At 37.0% G+C, this 17,754-nt stretch overlaps 1 protein-coding gene across 5 annotated transcripts in view; it reads right to left on the reverse strand.

Annotated features, from left to right (window-relative positions):
* Positions 1-6,257: 6,257 nt before the first annotated feature.
* Positions 6,258-17,754, reverse strand: part of IDE (insulin degrading enzyme) — a 53,703-nt gene continuing 42,206 nt past the window's right edge. For all 5 annotated transcript variants that reach the window (XM_066191183.1, XM_066191184.1, XM_066191179.1 and 2 more), the window contains exons 21-25: positions 15,146-15,418; positions 13,171-13,232; positions 11,732-11,804; positions 10,078-10,145; positions 6,258-8,920 (exon numbers count right to left, since the gene is read on the reverse strand). In XM_066191183.1, coding sequence (XP_066047280.1) covers positions 8,825-8,920; positions 10,078-10,145; positions 11,732-11,804; positions 13,171-13,232; positions 15,146-15,418 — 572 coding nt within the window. In that variant the 3' untranslated portion in view covers positions 6,258-8,824. The remainder of the gene's footprint in view (positions 8,921-10,077; positions 10,146-11,731; positions 11,805-13,170; positions 13,233-15,145; positions 15,419-17,754) is intronic.

The raw sequence follows: 17,754 nt of genomic DNA on the forward strand, positions 1-17,754 counted from the left end.
GGTGGAGGTGAGGACGTCACGCCCACCGGCTCCTTAGGAAACACACACCGGGACTAGTTCTGCGATGTATAAGTGATTTATTTTCGCTGATTAAGCATTTAGAGTTGCGTTTGGGTTTTTATCTGTAGAATCGTACAAACACGATTTTCCTCAGCGGAACGAAGGAAATCATTTTCATGCATAACGGTGAGATGCACAACTCTTCACATTGTTACAGGGAAGAACAGCAAACCTTGTATCGTATAGCACCAAGAAGAATTTTAATTACAGTGTGAAGGAAAGGTACCACAAAAGCTTCTTGTTTCATGGTAGATCATTTAGGCTGACGTTTTTACTCTGAAGTATATGCTGTTTTCCAAGCAACGAAAATTAAGCTTCTCATTAAAAAAACCTAAAATATACCTGTTTAAAAACTTTACACTTTCTAAAAATTAAGATATTAAATTTTACTTATTTTCTTGCATAGCGTATTTTGAACTTTGAAACATATATGAAAGTCTAACAAAAAAAACCTCTCAACGCCAAAAAATTAACTCTTCCTTTCCTGGTCTTCCCTTACCCTAGCCTGGTCAAACAGCAGGAAGTCATTATTGAATATGTACGACTACATCGTGAACTTGAACATTCCTCTGAAAATTTAAGTCTACAGTCCTGCTCCTTTATTTATTACCATAAAAATGGCACTAAAGAGTTCAAAATTTACTGTGCAATAAGTCACTTCTACTTGACTTCCAAAAATATTTTCACAAGTGCCAACTTTAAAGACTCAACAAGTGACCCAAAAATTCACCCTTCAGGTCTTTTCACTCTCTTGCATCACCATAAATAAAACAGCCAGTTCTGTTGTTCATTTCAAAGGTGAAGAACTAGATGTGACAAGCAATTTCAAACACTTACGCACATCTGATACCTGCAGGCACAGGTAACTGGTTGGAAACAGCACGAATTAATGCACTATAAATACTGCAAAAGAGGAGAAATGATTAAACTTCCTTTTAGACAAGAAAAAGGTAGTAACATGTAACAATAAATCAAACCAAAGGTAAGACCTGTTGAGTAAGGAGATTTAATTTGATGTAGTTGCTGCTCAAGAACAGAACTCTACAGAGCTTGCCCAAAGCATCTGAGATGGCAAGGGGCCAGTAAAGGCAGGATCGCTCTCCTCTCCTGATAGCTTTGGCCATTCTTACTTTCAGGACCAGGAAGAAACATCGCAAATATTGCTGAGCTGCTGTGGGTCTGTGGGCACTGTAGTACTCTCCATTCCCATTACAGCTCCCCAAACTGGGCACTCTCTCCTGCAATACCAGAGCACTGGGACTGTGCAGTGTTGCCAGGACATTTCTGGTATGGCTGCTGGGGGCACCTTAGCATGTTCAGTGGACCAGAAATTACCACCAGCCGTAGAATAGGTAAAGTTTAGTGACTGCGCTGTGCCTTACAGTCTTATTTATCATACACATAAATCGACACTCAGCTTTGATTTTGAGTTGCAGTCCATTTTCTGAACAATTGCCTCTGCCGAGCTGCTGGACAACCAGATCCATTAAATCTTTCCACACAGTTCTGAGAAGGTTTATTATTTACTTCAGCTTAAGTGCCAGATTCATTACACTACAAATGCATACTTCACAAAGGTAGACAGACATCGTTGTTTTGCATTGCTTGCATGGTGTATGGTGGCTCTGGGGGATTACCAAGGCGGCTCCTCTGGCATCTTTGTAACACATCTCTGTCACATAGCTCCGTGACACCATTGCCAAATTAAAGTCCAACAATCTATGAAACTATGGGACTCTGATTCTTTCTATCCAAGAAATAATGTTTCTATCTACGTAGATATTTGTGTAATATTTCTATCCTGTATGGGGGTCTCAGATCAAAACAAAGACATCAGTGTTACAAGACTTCCAGGACTATTAGCTACTCCAAAAGTATTCAAGATTATTTTAAATGACTAGCCAAGGGTGTATGCCAAAACCATTGCTAAGATATACTCATTTCATAATCTAGGGCTATCAGTATTCTACAAGGCAACACATTTACTCCAGCTGTCAAACCAGCTTAAGGATTTAGTTATCAATAATCTCAACTGCCTTTATTTTTTTGGTGTCTGTTGGGTAGAGAATGTAGAACTAATAAAATCAATGAGAAATTCTGATAATTTTATTCTATTGCTTTCAAAGAAACTTAGGACTGTTTAAACACTACAAGTTGTCCTGAAATTAGGGTCTCCACACTAAATTACTCAATTCAACACTTAAAAAAGCCTAACACACATTATTAGCTGTACAGCGCCAGAGTTGTGCATTGGTAGTTCACACAGTAACACATGACCTCTTCCCAGGAATTTATAATTTTTACACAATGACATGACAGACGGACATGGTTATCAGACAAGAAGTGCAAAATGACATGCAACTTATATGCATTATCTTCTATTTCAACATTATTTTCATCAAGTGGCTCACAGTGTGGGCCAGCACCCCAGCTCACACACTTTGTATACATTGAGCTTAATACAATCTTTTGCATTTTCACATTCATAGTATCTTTGACAATTACTGACATTTAAATTCAAGTGGACAATCCAAACTACAAGCATTCTTTATATATGCATTCTTTATATATGCATTCTTCAAGTTACACAGAGCCTATGAACTATTCCACTCTTAAATATTCTACTCTTCCTACTTCCAGGAAAAGGCTGCATAAGGTACATTTTTCTTAGCTTATTCACAGCAATAGAATCATGTTGTGCATACATCAGCAGATGTCTCCTGCTGCAGTTGAGTAGCACCTGCTTTCAAATTATTTCTGCAATAGTTCTAACTTGCCTAAATCTCCCACTTTGCTGAGCTCCAGCAGCAGTCCAGGGTGGCTCTCCAGGCTTGGACATACTGTCGGTGCCATCTTTGTTTAATTTCATGGGTAAAGCTTTCCAGGATTAGAAGATGAGCTCTAATCACAGAAAAAATATCCTAGGGAATATTCATGCTGCCTGCACACGGTGCGTGCCAGTGCTAAAGGGACACCAGTGACACTTTTGGCTGGTGTGACAATGGCAGTATCTGCTCACCTCACCTTGGCCAGGGAGATGTCACACAAGGCGAGGTGAGCAGCGGTGTCTCTGCCTTTGAAGGTGACACACAGAGTAGCAGAACTAAACAATCAGCTTGTGGAGATGACAGATCCAGTTATACAGACAGATTCCTGTGTTCCCAAAATATATTTAATGCTGCAGAACTGTCACTATTACTTTCTCTTCCTACAATCTTATCTGGAAATAATCTGTGAACAGAATTATTTACCTCGATTTTTTTCAGACTCTTGTAACTTCCCCCTTAATAGGTATGTGCCAGTGAATGATACGGGTTATCTCCCAGTCAAACAAATAACTTCACTTGGAGTGATAGGTTTTAAGAAATTGGTTGTTAAAAACACTTCTGTTCCTCTGGCCCTGCAGAACTGTTAGCAGGCTGAAAGTTACTGTAATGACAATGGGATAAAGTGAGGAGGTGTTGAACTTTCTGACAGCTGACTGACTCCAGAGCACTGATGGGCATTGAGCTTGTGAACTTCCCTGGCTTTCACATACATGCATAAATAATATTTGGGTTGAAATTTGTCCTGCTAAACTTACTTCATTCCAAAGGCAGTTAGAAAGTTTAAGAAAGACTAAGTGAACCATTTTTGAGCACTATTACTGTGAAATGTTTATGTATTTCTGGTGTTTTAAACTAGTTCCAACACTGCCTTGTCAATTCAGGAAATTTCTAAGATCTCTGCACACTAAAAGGCCTCACATTTAAAATTTACATCTTCAAAGGGCTGCCTCAGTTTTCACTGACATTTGCACACCCAGATTTTCTACATTCAATACCCCACAATACCATTTTTGCACATGCTCTGAAATGACTCAGCCTTAACCATGTAAAATGCATTAGTATTGGTCTCCTACATCTGCCTGGAATTCACAAATAGCTCTTCTTCCTTCTCTCCCATCACAGCAGTTCATCCTTTACAACAGACCTTATAGAAAACATATGCTTTTCTATACACAACACAGTGGTTAGCTGAAGTTCCCAAAACATCAACCTCATTTCCATTTTCTATTAGAATCTTCCCTAGCCTGTTCTTCCCACTTTGCAGGTTACCAACATAGGCTGAGGACCTCCTCATTCCTCTCTGTGGAACCTGTGCTAATTTTCAAAGTGTTCCCCACCAGAGCAGATGTGTGTTTGAGCCCACACGTACCACAGGACACCCAGTTATGTGTATGGATGGAAGGGAGGGCTGGAAAGGGTCCTGAATTCCAGCTACTGCTCCAGTGAAATTTTACATGCCCTACTTGTCACTGGACAAGTACCACAATTCCTTGCTTCCCTTTCTGAAAAGGAAGCTGAGCAGACAGTGTAAATCTGTCCTAGAAATTGGATGCAGAAGGAAGCTAATCTAACACCCAGAAAAGCGGTGGCAAATTCTCAGAAAGATGCAGGATTTAAACTTGGATGCTTCTCTCTGGAGTTTCCCAAAGGCTAAGTCAGTCACTTTCTTGTACTTGGAGCTATGTATCTTCCCCCATCCATTGCACAGTCAAGGAATTTAATTGGGAATTTGGCACTGCACCACTGAAGACAGTCTTAAAAATTAACAGTGGCAAATGCTTATCAGTGTGATATCTACATCCTTTAATGCTGCACTTGGGCTTAGAAATGTTGATTTAGAAAGCCATAAATATTTTCAGTCTTAAATTGTGTTTAGATGCTTGAGTTCAAATATGTTGATTTAATTGTGACAATCTCCTGTGCTTTTGGCCTTACATACTTTGTTCCTTTGAACTGAAATTAATTTCACCCACTATTACCATTATATTCCACCCACAGCACATACTGTAACTTATATTCTTTGAATGGTAAATAGTAATGTTTCAAATAAAAGCCTTTCAGCAGAATCTACATCAGCCAGCCTTCCTTTAAAATGACAAGGTATAAAAGGGGCCTGACTTTCTGATCTCTTCTGCCTTTAAAATACCCAGAAGTGCCTTGTATTAGCAACAATATTAAAAACTGACTTGCAAACCAAGTATTTCAGAGCTGGATTTGAATATCACATTAGGTACGAGCTCAAGCAAAGGCCCCAGTGTCACTGTGGATGACCATGTCAGCTCAATGGTCACAGACTGAAAAAACATGGGGAAAATGTACAAAAATGTAGAAGATAACGGTTTTTCACTTTACAGCAGGCCTGCAGTAAAAGCATACTAACCAGTTAAGTAGGAGAGGAAAGGTAAAGTAGAAGTCTGCTGATCCTGTTTTTAAAAAGAGCTAGATAATGATAAATGGAGTTTAAAAGGTGTGTAATGCTTTCCCCAGATGCTATGATTACACTGTGGAACACATTATCAATAAGGGCTGCTCACATCCAAGTGCTTAAATAATCTGAACAAGCTCAAACTTTTATTTTAGGGCCAATAGTATTGGTTAAAGTAGAAGTAGATAACTTGATGTTTTGCAAGACAGTAAAGTCAGTAAGTCGAGATCTACGCCAACCCCTAAAAACTGGAAGTCAACAAAGCCCTAATGTTGGGGACAAGTAATTTTCCAGGTGGGCTGTTGGCATTTTCTTTCTCCCCTGAGAGTACCAGACACTCTTCCCAAGGCCAAGGACAAAACCTGTCTCTCTTAATGCCGCTCACTGTCATGTATGACTTCAAGGAGCTCCCTCAGGGGAGCAGGAGGACCTGCTGACTTGTATCTTTATGCTGTCAGGATTGACATGATTTACTACTTTAACAATCACGCACTCCTAACCTTTTGAAACGTAGTCATTTGGTGTGCATAGAACAAAGAAAATGACCTGGCAAAGTAATTTCTCAAAAGCAACACAGTAAAGCTGCACTAGGCAAGATTCAGTCTGGCTGCAGCCATGCCCTAAATGTACAGTTTCAGATTTGATAATTAAAATTCTGTCTTGTGCAGTTATTTCTACCTTTATATTACTAAGTTTTCATACACTTAGAGGGCAACAGAGGTGGGTCTACCTAAGAGGTGTGGGATGCCACATGGGGAAGTCCTCTGAAACTTCCTGAGAAGTGCCCGAGAGCACTTCTGCAGCAATGTTATTTGGCCTAACTAGTCCCACTGGATAGCAGAAAATCACATTTAACATGTCTAATAAAAAACATGCACAGACTGATAGATGTAACATTACCAGTATGCAAAAATTAAAATGAAACAAATTAAGAACTCCAAACATTAAATTCAGATTGTTTATTGTAAACAGAATAACTCTAGCACTCTGTCATACTGGCTGTGTCACATGCACCCAATTCCACATCAACTGCTTAAAATAGCACTTGCAAAAATTACAGTTATGTAATAATAATTTATGGTTTCTTACATAAACTAATTAACAAGCACTAAAATTGAATTACAGTGTATTCTAGGTAGTTCTTTATTGCTTGTAGACACTGCAGCTTTGGATCCATTAAAATGAACCCATTAGTACGCCTGAGTTTATCAAAATTTACTGCTATATCAAACTCAGAAACTGTAAAATGCTGGAGAACACTTAAAAGCAATTAAGAGTTGTTGGGAAACTTCATGGGTTTCCACATCCAGTCACAGAACTTTGAAGGTATACATTTTTCCCTCTGGAAAACATGATTTGTGAGCTTGTGTTAGATACACTGCTATTCCAATTTATTTATATAATCTGTTAAAAGTTGATAGTATTTCCATGAATATATATATATTTATTTTTACACACAATAGGAGCCATTTCATTATATTCACCATAAGAGTGGTATGTTTAAATACTAAATCCCAAAAAATATATTTTTGTAATATGTTGTCAAAACTTTTAATATATATAATACAAATACTTTCACTAAAGGAAAACTATAAACAAAAGTGAAATGCAAGAGGGCAAAAAGTCTCATGTGAAGAATCCATGAAAAATATGAGCATAGACATCTTGTCTGGTTTTGTTTAGATTGTATTTATTTTTTTTTTCCTCTTCATCAGGCTAAAAAAGATGCTAGTGGCCTTCCTTGGCCACAGGTTACATCACAAACCCTCATCAAATTTATTAAAAAGATACTGAAACACGTACCATCAACCTTTAAAACAACTTTTAAATGCACCATATTTATTCAGTTAGAAGAGACTCTCAAAGAAACCCAACTTAAGGCCCTTGCCCTGTCAAGCATTCATTTAATTTGGCCTCAGAGCCAATGTAAGAACCAACATTGATTCAATCACAGAACATCCCTACTGACTATACCAGGATCCTGATGTTTGACACACGTGCCTGTCACATCAGGGCATTACTTTCAGGCTCTTTTAGTAAGAAGCAAATTCTCACTAACACCTCTGATGAGCAGGTTTTATATCTTCAGTGCTTTACATACCCTCTCCTGTCTGGGTAAGCGCTGTCTCTTTTATCTATTTATTACAGAGGTAGAAGTCAATGCTCCTTGCCTTTTCCGATTCGCGTGCTGTCCCAAGCACAAGACCACTCTGCGGAAGTTAGTAAAGTTGGTGAGGACAAGACACCTTATACTGTTTTATCATTTTACTACATAATGGAATATATATATATATATATAAACATTATCAGCATAGTTATTGATCCTTCTGAGTTCTGCACAGCCTTCTTCCCAGAATAGGAGCAAACCCTTTGTGATGTAACCTGAAGCACAGGCCATGCTGTAGCACTGCCACCCCAGCACTGCACTGTCCCAAACACCTTCCTGAAGGACAAGAAGGAGCCATACACATATCAAAATAATGATGTATCTGACTCATTAGAGAGCCCCTATTTGACGTGCACCTGTTCTTGAGTAAAGAACCAGTGTGTGTTTAGTTATCTGCACTAAGGAGTGCTTTGCTGGACTGAGACCCGACGGAACCGGTGAGGCAAAACAGAGTTCACCATTAGCATTTATGCAACTGAAGACAAAAAATGACACCAAATAAAGTATTTCATATACCAAATGGACAGTTCACAGTAATGCTGTAAAACTGAACAGGATATTGACAGTATCAAGAGACTGGGACAACACTTTTGGTGACAAAAATAAGACGCATTAATAGAGTGTTTCCAGCATTTTACTAGTTTTAATATAAAATGTCCCCCAATTTGTATAGAAAGATTAAAATCATGCCCTTATCTTCAATTATTCTCATTAAGACAATTCCCTCACCTATTACTGTGTTGTCAAATTTCCTTTTTTTCAGCCCCCACTGGTCTTCATAAAACTTAAATAGAAAATATGTTGGTTACATTAAGGATCAATTAAAAAAGTATCATTCAACATGTCACTTCAAAAAAATGTGAAAGTCTCTATTTTTAAGAAAAATTGCTGACCCCATCCCAAAAAGGACTTACTTATCTCACCCCCTCCAATTCCCAATAAAATAATTATTGGGATACTAAACCATGTTTTTCAGGAGTAACAAGCACATTTCAAGCAACTTTGTTTGCTCTGGAGGGTTATTTCATCAAAATGAAAATCTGAAGGGATATGTTATTTTAAAAATATACTGCATCTACAAGGTTTTTTTATTATTATTGTTTCAGTTGATTTTGGTTTTTAACAGGTTGTCTGTAATATAAATGACACATGACCACAACTGATTTTTATATACTCTCTATCCCTAACACACAGCTAATGTCAAATGAACCAAGAAGGAATTCGGGACTTTCCTAATGAACAGAACCATTTATCCCAATGATCTTTAATAATTTTGTTCATCACAAAGTCCCCTGAAACCATGTCAGTACTGATCATTTGCATTTCTTCATCCATTGGGGTTCTTCACAGTTTTGCAGCCATGAAATTGATATGTGGTTTCACCAGTGGGAAGAGCGGCAGACTGCGCTTGAATTCTGTCATATTTTCAATCACACTTGGCTGCAAAGAAGTGCATGCAAGAAAAAGTCTGCTCAGTATCTTCAATCAAAAAAGTGACAAATTCCTTGCTTTTCATTTTAACTGTTGCTACAGCTACATGTAAATATACCTGTCTTGCTCTTTTCTACAATATTAGTGATTCATACTTCATTATTACAGGAACCTCCAAAATGCAATGTTATTTCTCATGAAACAACCAGTTTCATATTTACATCATTTCAAACAGATATAATGCAGTAACTGCACTGCTAACAACATCAGAATCTCCAATAAAAGCAGAACTGACCTTTTAATTATCATTCTACTTCAGAGCACCCCACCTGTCCTTTGAATATCAGAGTAAGATCATAAGCTCAACAGCTATTCTCTGCACTATTATTTTTAGATGTACTAACAAAGTAAGCTTCTAATATTTCAGTCATAATGGCTAATACATCCCCAACCCATTCATACAGAAATTTCTACCCATTCTAAAGGCAGTTATTTCACCTGTAAGGCTTGATGAAGAACACAGACCTACCACACTGTGAAAAGTTAATCACCTGTCGGAACAAACACTGCTATCCTTCAAGAAAATTCACTGAGGGTCCAGTAAGGGCCCAGTGCTGTCCTTTCTAACCACAGTGAAACCTGTAATACTGGCATGAACAGAATTTGCCAAATTGTTTCCTCCACAACTAAACACACTGACAGAAACGTACATTAGTATTTTAACCTTTAAGATAATGACCAAGTAGCTGGTTTTGTTGTTACTTTGGGGTTGGCAGGTTACTTGGGTTTTTTCAAACACTGTTGATGCATATGCATCTCTCTCGACACCTGGTTTATCTGATCATACAGAATCAGTACTTTCTGACAACAATCATCTGTATTTACTCCACAGTGCAGACACCCAGTGCAGTTTACTACTACCAATAGCTTTCATTTCAGAGAACTAAAAAGAACAGAGGTAAATGGACAAATTGATAAGAAGAAAAATCAGGAAAATCCCCATTGTTAGTGAGGACAAAAATGCATGTAGAAAAGAGATAAAACATCAGCCCCAAGGCAGCAGGAATTTCCAAAGGTCTGTTTCTCCCTATAAACTCGTATTTAATGATACAAAACCTCTAGATTAAGAATGCAGGCTAGGATTTTTTTGTGTTGTTTCTTTTTACCTGTGGCAGTGGTGGTGCTGGTGCCAGGTTCACATCATTTTGGCATGGAAATTCTCCAACAACAGGGCCTATTTAACATCAGCAAAATTAATTTGGGACCATAATTTCATGACTATCTTTTACGTAACTGATTAACTGTTTTCTCTTATAAGACAGGTATCTAAATAAAGCACCTTTAAACATTTAAAATTAAAATTTTTAAATATTTGAATTTTAAAGTATCACTAAATAAAGTTTTATAAACATTTTACTTTTATATTCCGCATCTGTCTTTAGAAATACAGATATTAATCCATTCTTTTACCTGAAAACATGAGCTGAGGCAGTGGCTTTTATTCATTTTACTTACATGTAAAGAGAATGTAGAAAAAAAAAATTGCTAATCTGTTGATCAATCAATACTTAAAACTGATTCTCAGTACAAATTATGAGAACAGTAGCAAAGGCCAGTGGAACATACATGCCTATCACCATGCACGTCTTAGTCCAAGTACCCCTAAACTTATTTTTGCATTTCTAATCTCTTTTTTTTTTCATGGCATAAAAGAGGCCAAGTGCCAGATTAAAAGATTTAGGACTGGGGAGCTGTTTTAGGAGTTGTTTTAATTTCTGTAAGTAACCACTTGTTAGGTTGTCTTGCAAGCTCACCCTTGTCTTGGGAAGATACCATTTCCAAGCAAATAATACCCAACCTGGCAATACAGTTACTACACTTTAGGAAGTCTTCTCTAAATATGAAAAGTTTTAGAACTATCTCTGTTTAGCAATTACCAGTCATGAAAACCAGAAAGGTGCTTTGAAGCAAGTCTTCCTTACTCAGCTCTAAAGCTACAATTTCTACACTACAGTAAAAATCAATCCTTCTGAGGTAGAGGGAAGTTTCATGACATACATGAGGTACCTGCTTCTCTCTGTACTGCAGACAATATTTTTGATTTTGCAAACAAATGGAGGTTGGAATTTAAGTCCAGTATAGAACAGTGAAAGATTTACAAATAAAACCTTAGAAGTTTTTCCTCTGTTTATTCATATTAACCAAAAACACCTCTAGCCTTTTCCTTCTTGAATTCCAAAATGGAACAACAGTTTAGAATGCACAACTGATCTATATTACTTCAAAATAAAACCTAAATAAAAGTTGACCTACTTAAGTTTGAATAAAATGTTTGACATTCCCAGAGGTTTGGCATTTTGTTTGGTTTCACCTTTGAGGGCGCTTGAACGCTATTGTGGACGCTCATTGCTGGTCTAGCAAAAAAATGCTCACACTGGATTGGTAACGGCAATTTTGGGTTGGTTGGGGTTTTTCTCCCCTGTTAAGGAAGGTCTATAGTGGGACTATCACGAAGTTTAATGTTTGTTTTAAAATATCTTGTTACAAACAGAAGTGCTATTTTAGAATATATTGTTTTATTATCAATGTACTTCAGAATATTGATAAGCTGAAAAACTTGTCTAAAAAAATCGACAAAAAATCTGAAGCACCCATGTGAAGTAAACCTAGAAAAAACCCCACCTCTTTCCTCTGAAAGGCGTATCATCTCCAAAGCTGAGTTTTTCTTACAGTAGATTTGTATGATATAACATGGCTATCTGTAACTATCACTTGCTGCAACAGGAATTGATTAAATATTATATTCAGCACAATACTTACAGGAATCCATTTCCCTTGCAAGGACATGTACTGATACCTTGTGTCTTCTGGGAGCATCTATTGCCAACAGCACCTACAGTAAAAAATATCAAGTCCTTCAGGTGTAGGAAGTATTCCTTAGACATTATAACAGTAAAAAGAACGAGAGCATTTAAATTTTAATTTAAGCCTTAAAATGAGGGATGAATTTTGGGATGTGCCTTCAAATATTATTAAAAGTCATCCACACGGTACTCCTGAATCATTTTACAATCAAGTTAAGCAATTCATGTCCTGCTTGGAACTCAGAAAAACTGTAAGTAACAGAAATTCAGCCATTAACTGCCATAGTAGCAGGAATGCCACCTAAAATCTCAGCAGAATTTTCAATCCCTAGCAGCCTTCTGGAAGCACACAAACATTAAATTCAGCTGGACTATCTCACCAATCCAGCCTGCTATTTCTGCTCTGAAATGCTGGATAATCATGTACTGAGCATCGGTGTAAGCAAAATAGTATAGATTCCTACCAACCCAGAATATGCATACTTGTTCAAATTACCATTTATTGAACAACAGGTACTGAAATTCCATTTACTAACTTCGTATTTGCTGCATAACTTCACACATGCTATCGTACTGTTAAAAAAATTAGAAGTAAACAACCCCCTCTGCCCAAGAGAGGAAAAACAGAAGACAGACACACACATACCATGCTTCTTCATGGGCAGAAATTTTTCCATCCAATAATAAATTCTGAAGACATTATGTTGATCTTACTTTCCAAAGAACTCCCTGAGCTACCAGCTGCTCCATAAGTAATAAAGTTTCAAGAGCACTTTGCAATATAGGGAAATACCACTGTCTATTACACATCACAAGACAGAAAGAATGACGCCCAAGTTTTTGGTTTGTTTTGTACCGGTTGGGGGTGACAGGAACAGGACAGGGACATGTTTCAATCACTTATACTGGATATCCATTTGAGTTAAAAATGTACAATTACTGCATGATTATGCTGTTCCTTTACTCTGCCTAACCATTAGAGGAAGAAAAATCCCTACTGATTTACAGTGAACAAAGCTTCAAAAATATCTGTTTCATTCACCATTCATGCCCATAAAATAAGCTGAATCACTGACTGGTTGAAGAAAAAGATAAAAGAACAAATGTGCAATTTTGGCCAGGCTTGGTCATAGAGCAGAACATTTTATATCCATAAAGAAAAAATAAATGATACAGGAAGAGTCAGCAAGGAAAAAACCACAACAAAAGCCTATCATTCTGTGCAATTTTTACAGTTGCTATTAAACTAATATTCAGGAAATAAAAAGATACTTGCATCCATTTATCATCTACCTCAAAAGGTGTGAGTATACCCCTTCAGAGCATGCACAATTTAAGATTCAGTTGTACCTCCATCTCATTCTAAGTAACATTTTAGCTGCATGAGTAACTTACCTTGTAGAACTGTATAATGTCATCCTTGGTCAGGGTCTTTAGATAAGCCACTTCAATGTTATCTGCACAACAATAGCACAAATTAGCGTAAGTCTGCAGATCACAGCTGGTTATTAGCACACTGCTTATACAAAGTATACTTTCAAATTCAGATGCTGTAATTGACTGCAAATGAAAAGCTTTTCATTGTTATCTTTCAAGTTAATACTTGCTTCACTAAAAGTGTCAGTAGAACCTTGGCAGAAAATTATACTTCAACAAGTCTATTTGATTGGACTTACTAAAAAATGCACCTTTGAAGAATACTGATTGCACTGGGGGATATTCACTAGCTAAAATAGATATGCCTACTCTTGTATATTATCTTCAAATCAGTTACACATTTCTAATGCAGACTGGTTATAGATGGCTTTTATTCAGAGTTAGGAAACAGGATGTTAGGACACACTTTTACAGAAATGTCAAGGAATGGTGCCTACATACCCCTTAAGAAGTAGTCACACCTATAAGATACCTGGGGACGATGTGTTTCAGTTGCTACATTCCTTCATACTAATTAAACTGTCATGGACTAATCACCTAATACCGCTGCTGTTAAAGCAGAAAGGTTTCTTGTAGGTGTGCTTGCTTTTCTTAGGATTAGCAAGAAGATCAAGGAAGAAGCACGTGCAAGAGAACAGGCAGCGAACAAGCCGGTAATGCAGGCAGTAAGTAATAGAAGTTGTACAGGGATGAAATAAAAAATCAACAATACAGCTTGGAAAACTAGGTAAGATTTGGGAGAAAACAGTAAAAGTAGTAATATTAAAAATGTACAAACAAAAAAAATCCTTCCACTTCTTAAGGCTGGAATATGAACTTCTGATTTTGGGAATTCTAATAGTATTAAAATCATTAATGACATAAAATTACTAGTGGGCAGAGAGGAATTAAAGATATAAAAGTCAAGGGAAATAATAAGTGGGATTTAGATATGAAAAATAGGGCCACACTTAGCAGAAAGAAATTCCAGAGAGATAATATTGATCCAATTATGGTATAAACAGAACCACTTAAGGCAGAGAAAAATCAGACTATTTCATCACACACAAATAAAAAGCACTTGAAGTGATAAGTTTCCATGCCACTTCTTATGCTCAGGCATGAAACCTAGTAAATAGCTCTTATTCTCTCTAGACCAAGCTAGAAGACAAGTCAAAACTCTTCATTATTAAACAGCTCAGTGAGTCATCGTGAAGCAAGACTGTATTTGCTATCATGGAAAGCCAATACATTGCACATAAAGCAGAAGAGAAGCCACAGAATACAGAATGAGTTTTATGGAGGAAGCATATTATGCATGAAGACAGAAAATTACAGCTGTGAATAAGAGTCGAGACATGAAAATGTCAGGAAAAACTGATCTGTACCTAAATTGATTTTTTTTTTAATGTTAAAAACTGTATTACTAATGTGTCTACCTGTATTAGTAATGTACCTCAGTATTTTTTTAAAAAAATTTGAAATACATTTAAAAAGTATTTTAAAAAATACAATTTAAATATTCTGCAGGACCACACAGTAAATAATTGTCAGTCTGTTTTCAGTAATAACACTAGAAGCTAGATCTCATCTGATCTCCTACAAACCTATAACTTTCAAAGCACCATAGATGAAAAACACACAAAAAAATTAGTGTTTCTTCAAATCCACTCTAAGCTGAGACAGATTGCACATTAGTTAAGATACCTGCTATTGCCTCTGCCAGCACTCCCTCAAAACAACTGCACAGTGCAAAGAGAAATAGGGTTCATATGAACGTGTGCACTGTCAGGAATGTCAGTGTGTATCTGACTGCATCTCAGGGAAATAGACAGTAAATTATGTAGAGGCCATGTAAAAGTTTAAGTTGTTCCCAAATGAATATGACACTCAACAGTCACAAATGCAGCCAAACTAGAGCATTCAGTTCTAAAGGAATGACCATTTATCTTACCTCTGTCGAAGTTATACTGCTGGGAAATGATTTCTCCCCAGTATTTAGCACATTCCGCAGACAGCTTCTTTGGTTTGTCTAGACGACGAATTGCTAAAGCTTGGATGTGTTTTTGGAAGGCCTCTTCTGTCATGTCCTCTATGCATTTCTCCATGGTTTTTAAGAATGCTTCAACTCTGCTCTCTAAATAGTGCGGCGGCTTTTCAGATTGGATAATAAATCGCAGTCCTTGGATGCCATTAGCCCGACGTGGGCCACTGAACACAATGTAACCTTGGCAAAACAAGAACAGCCACAAATAAAAAGAAATCCTTTGTCATACCACTGAATTTGCCAAATGTGGCATGTTTGGCAAGAATGCAATACTATGTTAACTTAATTCTGTGTAATAAATAAAATCATGCAGGTTTTCAAAAGTGTCACTGCATTTTTTTAGAACATCTTTATTTCACTGAGGTCAATATCAGTTTAGGGAAGGAACAAGGAGGAGATGAGGCACATTAAGACAAAACAAAAGCAATTCCATGATCAGGATTAGGTTACCAGAAATGAAGCTGTACTCTAGTGCTTCATTAGACTCAACACTAGAAACTTTTTATTTTTTCGTAACATCTAATCTGAATTCTCTTTGTTGCAACGTAAGACCACTACTCCCCATTTTATCAGTTGAAGTATTATTCCCTTCCTTTTAGTTCCAGGATTTTCTAGTCAGAACAACTAATCCTTTCTTCAGTCTTCCTCTACCCTTTTAATAACAAATCTATCACATTCCAGTCTTTGCAATGTCGTTTTGTAGTTTTTCTATAGTTTCACAATGCTCACGTTAAAACTGGTTACAGTATTTCAGAGTTTTTATCTAAACAATTTAGGAATATTACTGTGAGTGCATCTTGAACGCTTCCATTTATATATCCCAGCATTTTACACAGCAGCATGACACTGCTGATTTATGTCCTACTTCTGATCCACTGTACCCTGCAGAGTTTTCTACAAAATTGCTACCTAGCCAGTTGCTTCCTGGCTTGTATCTGTGCCACTGGTTGTTCCTGCCAAACTGTTCCTAACAAATTGCATCTTATCTTCATTCAAGTCATGTTTCCAAAATGTCAAACTGATTTTAAATTCTAACTCAATCTTCCCACATACTTGCAGCCTCTCCCAAATTAGTATTATCTGAAGATCCAGTGAGTATCCTCACTCTTCTATCATCTAGAATTCTGATGAATATACCATGGAACACTGGATCACAGCAGAGCTCTGCAGAACAGTTTTCCAAATGAACTATTCTCTATTCTCCAGTCATGACCTTCCAAAGTCTTGTACTCAAATGTGTAGTTCTTCCACCTAGGTACTTCAGTAAAAGTCTATCAGTTACCTTCTATGAATTTAGAATTAGCTTGAAAATTTATTCCACTTTTTCCTGGAATTAGAAATAAACTGAATGATCTATAATTTCCTTGCTTTTTCTCTTTCCTTTTTTTTAAAGGAAACATGTAGCCTTTAGCTGTGTCTATCTTTCCAATACCCTATGATGCACAAATTTTCCATTATAGGACTTCTAATTCTAGGGTTTCCTAATTTCATGTTTTGGAATAGAATACAGAGTTCATCACACTTGGAACTTTTTAAAAGCTTCGAATTTAATCTGATTAATCTGTTATTTTCCTGTTCAAAGGTAAGATATGAACTTTGATCACCAGTGTTTATTTTGGAAGTCATCTGGCCACAGCTGACATTTTAAGTGAAAACTAACTAAGCCATCCTGAATTTTCTGATGATTTGAACATTCTGATTTTAATGATTTGAACACTGATTTTTTTCCATCATTGCTAACTTTTCTCCTCCACTTTCTCATACTGCTTTACCATTCATTAAAAGAATTCTTGTTACTACTTCTACTGTTTAGCAAACTTCTAATTCTTGAACTTCTTTCTCCCTAAGCTTTCTCAGAAATCTTAATAACAATTCCATGAAGTTTACTGGATTTTGATGGTATTTCTACTGTCTCCCCTCCTATGGCTCATGAGCTCTGTTATTTGGCAATTACGAAGTGCTGGACTAAACCAGTTCTCCCTCGGTTTCCCCCTCTCTCTTCAGCTGTCACTTCCAACTTCTATACAAAACCTGCCAGCAGCACACTTCAAAAACCTGTTAAATAACCTGGGTTCTATCCTATTTTCAGCAGGTATATAGATAGTTGAAATCCCTCTGATGAATATTGTATGGTTGGTTCTGCCAGTTGCTCACGAAAAGCCTAATCTTGCCTGACATCCGTGGCAGTCATCACACTGAAATATTTGTCTGCTTCTCACCTTTGGAAAACCTTACTCCTCCTCACCAGTATTTCAATCATGTGAGCTGTCACACAAAGTCTCTGTCTCTCCTTCTTACTCTGTTTGAAATTCATTCAGTTCAGGTAACAATTCCTTGTACTTATTGGTGAACAGGTATGGTCTTAAAAAGCCTGAAATGTATTTAGGTTTTTACCAACATGGTATCATACCATTATCCACACAGCAATATTTCTAAAATAGGCCTTACAATTTAACAGTTGGAGTCAGTGATCTTAGAGGTCTTTTCCAGCTTAAATGATTCTGTGATCCTATGAA

This window comes from Chamaea fasciata, unplaced genomic scaffold (genome assembly GCF_029207755.1).
Source record: "Chamaea fasciata isolate MVZ Bird 193981 ecotype frontalis unplaced genomic scaffold, bChaFas1.0.hap1 SCAF_9, whole genome shotgun sequence".
In the NCBI taxonomy this organism is placed as follows: domain Eukaryota; kingdom Metazoa; phylum Chordata; class Aves; order Passeriformes; family Sylviidae; genus Chamaea; species Chamaea fasciata.